The 6000-nt window shown below is 49.8% G+C and overlaps 1 protein-coding gene across 1 annotated transcript in view; it reads left to right on the forward strand.

Moving 5' to 3' along the window:
• The window catches only part of gpc3 (glypican 3), a 51805-nt gene extending 46838 nt beyond the window's left edge, over nucleotides 1-4967 (forward strand). The window contains exons 7-8 of the mRNA XM_062476914.1: nucleotides 4549-4619; nucleotides 4895-4967. Of these exons, the coding sequence (XP_062332898.1) occupies nucleotides 4549-4619; nucleotides 4895-4967 (144 nt within the window). The remainder of the gene's footprint in view (nucleotides 1-4548; nucleotides 4620-4894) is intronic.
• The last annotated feature ends 1033 nt before the right edge of the window (nucleotides 4968-6000 follow it).

Raw genomic sequence — 6000 nt, forward strand, 5'->3', positions numbered from 1 at the left:
TCCTCTCCTACACACTCTGAGCACACACACTCCTCTCCTACACACTCTGAGCACACACACTCCTCTCCTACACACTCTAAGCACGCGCACTCCCTTCCTAAACACACAAAGCACACACACTACCCTGTGCGAACAGCACTGTACACAGCAACCTCGTGCATGCACATATCCATGCAGGTTGTACTCTAAAACACTGGGCCACAGTTTAATTATGGAGCAGTATAATCGCAGAGTTGTAACTAGCTGTGCTGCTTTCCGAGTTGATGCAAATCATTTTGGGGTTCTTGAAAAGGTCTTCAAGCAGGCCAGGGGAGCTGTCTCCTATAACGTGTGTTTCTAATCCCACTAATGGAGCTGGTGGGTGTGAGGGCAGGCCTGCTGCTCTGTAAACCTTCCCTTACTGAGCCATTACGGCCTGCTCCACTCAAAGACCCGACTGGTGTTTGATCTTATTTACTGATGTTATTTAATATGCCCCCCTCGGGTGCCTCGTCCACGGTAGTTGCCTTCTTCTTTTTATGTCTGTTTTTTGGGGGGAACAGTGGAAGAGGAGGGAGAGGGGGATAAAGGTAGGTGTGTGTGTGTCCTCTCTTGGAGGGGGGGCAGGTAGCTGCAAGGGATGTTTAGATGAGGTGTCGCACCTGGTGCAGATCCCTGCTGGGCAGAACCTTCAGTGAACCTGGAAGGTTCGCTTTTCCTATAGGTGCATCTGAACTGGTCACCAGTGCTTTCATACTGACTAAAAGTGCACTAAAAATAAAAAATCAATATGACCTCCGGGACAATAGAAGGTGATGAGACGACATTAGCCATTACAGCGATCTAATCGTGGATGGAGAGAGTAAGAGACTCAATTCAACCCCATTTAAATCACCAACAAAATGTTGACTTGGGTTTGGAAAAGGATTTCAGTATCCAAACTGCCCATTTGAAGTCCAAAACGAACAGACATTTACAAAACACTGTCATGTATATATATACACAAACTGAGTTGATCCGATTGATCAGCATACTGGGGCAGCCGTCCAACCCCACACCCAGCTGGCCCTTCAGTTCACCAAGCTTTGTTTACAAATCAATTATAGGCACAAAAAGAAATTCCACTTCAACACTGGCCTGTACACTAACATCCGGGGTTCTGGTCCCTTAACTTTCAGATTCCTCCACCCCCACAACCTAACCCCCCTTACCAGCACCCCCAGACCCAGTCCCCCCCCACCCCCCCCCCCCCCCCCCGCTGGCTGGGAGGTCAGACAGAGCATGTGAGGGCCCTTTTCCTCCCAATTAGTCCCCCTGCTAATGAGGCCCAACCTCCCTCTTCCTCCCTCCCTCCCTCCTCCACTTACTTACCTCCACATGTCCTCATCCCCCCAGCCCTGAGGCCCGGGCCAGGGTCAGCCCTCTCTCCCACCCCCGACTTCTCCACCACTACCACCCCACTGGGTGTAATAATCACACAGCCAGCCTGTAAAAACTCTGGGGTCCAAACCAGCAAGCTCCTTACCTCAAATACAGATTCTAGGTTACTGTAGTACACATCTATATGTGTGCTACATGTGCACTGTGTTTTCTTTATGCACTATTAGTATGTTGCTTTGAATACAAGTATCTGCTAAATTCACAAAATGTACATCACTTCTGTGCTTTATTGCACAAAACCATGCCCCTACCTAGCCTTATATGTCCATTACTACTCCAGTCAATCCAGGCCTTAACACATGACAGCATCTTCTCTACTGCATAGAGAGTCAGCAGAGTGAAGAGGAGGACTGGGGTTGAGATCAGAGCCGTGTCCTGGGCTGGCGTTCCCAGTGTGACCTGTAGGGGGCTGCAGATGTTTCTGGTTCAGATAGGCCTGTCGTCACTGCTGAGAGTCATGGGGTGGGAGGAGGAGTGTAACGGGAGCCCCCCCCCACTCACCCCCCTCCCGTTGCTGAAGGTCAGGGGTCGCACTTCCTGTTTCCTGTCTCTGCTGGGTCATCAGAGGGTCTCGCTACGAGGGTCAGAGACCTCCACTGTTTCTCTTCTGCCTTTTGTTTAGGGGGGGTGGATTAGTGTGTTAGTACTCCCTTACTTTATCAGGTTTCTCTCCCTCCCCCTCTCCCCTCCCTCCCCCTCTCCCCCTACCACCCCCTCTCCCTGTGCTCAGTGGCAGTGCTCCTGATGATAGCCTGTGGGCTCAGAGGAGGCCTGAGCAAACACAGCCCTGTCCTCCCTCTCCTCCCTCTCATCCCTCTTATCCGTCCATCACTTCATCCCTCCATCACTTCATCCGCCCTGCTGCCGGTAGGAGGGGTCATGGGATGCCCAGCCACGGTCGGGAGGGAGGGTCTTTCAGCAGACCACATGACTCTGGGAACCTCGGTGATAACGTGTGAAGCAGAGGAGCAGCAGACAAGAAGGGCTTGTCTGAGACCACTAATCTGATTTAGCACCCAGCGGCCCTGCCCGGAATGGGACTTTTTAACCATAAAACCCCCTCTAAGACAATCAGCCACATTCACAGACACATGCCGAGGTTTTCATTTGGTTGGCAAAAAGTGAAAGAACGTTTTGGGGGAATTGTACACATGCCAGAGATATTGATTTCACAGGCAAGTGAATCACTGAAGATGCAATTTTTGAAACTTTTCAGACGGTTTCTAAACTGTTTTTCTTTAATATAATTTGTTGAGTTTATGACATTCCAGGATAGATTGTATCATCACTCTGAGAATTTCTGTAACCGATCTGATTTTATATTATATTCAGGTTTTTATGGACTTATTTGAAGGTGCAAGGAATGTGTTTTAGCCAATATCAATAAATCCTTTCAGATTTGTATCCAAACTGGAAAAATCTGGAAATGCTCTCTGTATTTAGTCAGAAAGGTGGGGTGGGCACACGCCCAGTTTGACACAGGACCAGAGAGCTGCTCCTCTCTGGGGTTAGTACAAACTGGAAATTAAAGTAGGAAATGAATGTTGTCTGCATCAACTGTCTGGGACAGGCCTGCCACCACGTGACAGATACGGCCGAAGACAGATCGAGGAGGAACACAGAGAGGGAGAGAAGAATGAAGGAACACGGGTCTCCCTCCCCTTCACACTTCAAATTCAATAAAAGTTGAGTAATGGGTCCAGGAGAGCTGGGTGGGAGCTGGGCAGGCTGTGTCCTCCTCAAGGCTCTCAGTCACTCAGCCCACTGAGGAGATTTCCATGACTCACCAAGTGGAAATGTGCCTTCTGTCATCTCTCTCTCTCTCTCTCTCTCTCTCTCTCTCTCTCTCTCTCTCTCTCTCTCTCTCTCTCTCTCTCTCTCTCTCTCTCTCTCTCTCTCTTTCTTTCTTTCTTTCTCTCTCCCTCTCTTTCTTTCTTTCTCTCTCTCTATCCCTCCCTCTCTTTCTCTCTCTATCCCTCCCTCCCTCTCTCTCTCTCTCTCTCTCTCTCTCTCTCTATCCCTCTCTTTCTTTCTCTCTCTCCATCCCTCTCTTTCTCTCTCTCTCCTTCTCTGTCTCTATCTTTCTCTCTCTCTTTAGCCTCTCTCCAGCTCTCTTGCTGGTGCTCCTGCGCCCCCCCTTCTCCCCCCCCACCCCCCCTTCTCCCACTTTCTCCTTATGTGCACTACTCATCACATAGCAGCACTTCTAACATGATACAGGCACGTACATGTACAGTCCCTATAGCTGTGTGTGTGTGTTATTGTGGTGTGTGTACATGAACTTCTCATCCGCAGTACTGATAATGAAAAGTAAACATTTCTAAGTAGTGTTGTTCTGAGAAGAAGCCTTGTTAAGGTTGGAGTGCCTTGGTCTGGTGAATCCTTTATATTTGGCCTGAGAGCCAGCTTGTTCTGGACTGTCTGGGTCAGATAGGTCAGTGAACCAGATGGAGTTTGGAGGCCTGCAGGCCTGCCAGCAGACATCACTGTGGACACTGTGGATAGTGTTTACTTATGAAGATGATAAAGACATATTCACGTTTCAACTATGAAGCAAATACTAGAGGCCAGAAGCAGTTTTATTTCAGCTGTATAGATATCCAAACAACTTTGGTTCTGACAGGTAGACAAGCAAGCAAGCAGACAGACAGATGTGTCAGCAGATTCCATCTGGACCTAGTCCCGGCCCACAGGCCCAGACATGTCCTTTGCTCCGAGAGGACGACAAAACACAGAGCCTGATCCCTATCAGTCCAGAAGGAGGACAAGAAACACACCTCTTCCAATCCATCTCTGTCCTCATCACTCACTCTCCCCTGCCTCAGTCCTCACATGCCCCACTCTTTCAGCCTCCTCCTTTCTCCATTTCTATACAGCTTTTTCCCCACTTTTTGCTTCGTCCCTTGTTTCTTAGTAACTCCTTCTTCCTGTGTTCTGAATAGCTCTTTGTTGGAATTTGTGTTCCTGTTCTTGGTGGTTGCTTTTAAGTCTATTTTCCCTTTGTGGAATGGTAATAAAATGGAGTTGAGCATATTTTGATCTGGCCACCTGTTGGACAGGACAGGACAAAAATGAGATGTTCCACGTGGATTCCCGATCCTCCGCGAACATAAGGTGTGTCCGCTGCAGGTAGACAGGCCAGAGTCGGAGCAGCCTGACCCCGTGGCCGTGGCCTGCATCAGAGCACCAGCTGCTCCACAGTGACCCTGTGAGGAGTTTGCGTCATGTGGGAGTCAGGGACATCCTTGTGGTTGGTGTGTCTCTGTCTGGGCTGGCCTGCATTGAGCAATCCGCCACATGTTTGGGCTCTGTGCGTGTATCCCTCCGTGCCCGCCGCTCCTATCTTGTGACAGAGCGGAGGAGAAGAGCTGCGGGACACATGGCCACGCTGATTACATGTTCTGTAGTCCCCTCAGCTCCGGCCAGCTGTCTAGCAAAGCGGCTAGCTCCTCCCTGGAAACCTCCGTACAGCGAGAGAGAGGAGAGAGAAATGTAGAGAACAGATAAAGATCCAGATTTTCTCCCTTAATCTGAAACATACTGAGTAAAAAAGAAAGTAAAGAAAGTTTATTTTATTTGTTTCCTCTCCTGCTTCCTTCAGGGTTCTTTATTGCTGGAGATTCCGGCTCCGAGAGAGAGAGTGACTTAGTTGAGGTTTTCTGCCTCTTGTGGTGAATCTGGAGGCTCTTGTCAGCTCTGGTTGTGGCCCGGGCCATGCCAAGATCGCAGCGTCACTTTCGACACAAACATCCCCTCGGGCGACCGCAGCCGTGGCAACAGGCAGCCAGCAGCCAGCAGCCTGCAGCCGCAGCTCCCCGCCACAGTGCCACAGAGAGGGGCCCTGCCCTGCTGCCACCCTGGAGCAGAGGGCACCGCTGGAGCCTCTGTGGCCAGGAAGGGCACGCTGGCATGATGACAGAGAGAAGCACACTGCTGTGTTTGTCTGTCTGCTACTGTTGGGTTAAGGTTAGGCCTGTTGCTGTTGAACAGAGTTGACCTGAACGACCTGAGCGTGGTTTTGAAAAAGGCAGGATTTTCGCAATAGTTACTCCGACAGTTAGTTATTTCTTCTGGGCTCTTAACATTTACCAGAGAAGGGAACATGTTTGTCCTTGTGTTTCAGCAGTCAGTATTTTAGGCAGATGGTGAAAGCGGTTCTGCATCGGCGTGTGCCCGTAAACAAGACCAGTTGCTGCTGCCCATGTTTTTCCTCAGTCCCTGTACCTTATTTTAGGTTTTGTTCTAAAATACCCCCCGACCACATCTTTCTCCCCCGTCTTTACGACTGTTTTCTTTCAGTCTTTTTTGCTTTTAATTTGTTTGTGGGACACCCCTCCCCTCCCCACATCGGACTGCGTTGCCAGGCGACGGACCTCGGGAAGGAATTCCTAGACCTCAGTAAATCTACTGAGGGCGCTGGCACGCGCTCGCAAACATGATTCTTTCTTAAACGAGAAGGGTTAAGTGCATTAAATTCCCATTGCTCATGGCGAGAAATAGAGGAGAGTCCATAAGCGTGTTTTTTATGGACTTGTGTTTGAGAAGAGACGCTGCAAGCGGACAGGGCCGTCTGAGAGTCGT

This window comes from Osmerus eperlanus, chromosome 13 (assembly GCF_963692335.1).
Source record: "Osmerus eperlanus chromosome 13, fOsmEpe2.1, whole genome shotgun sequence".
Lineage (NCBI taxonomy): Eukaryota > Metazoa > Chordata > Actinopteri > Osmeriformes > Osmeridae > Osmerus > Osmerus eperlanus.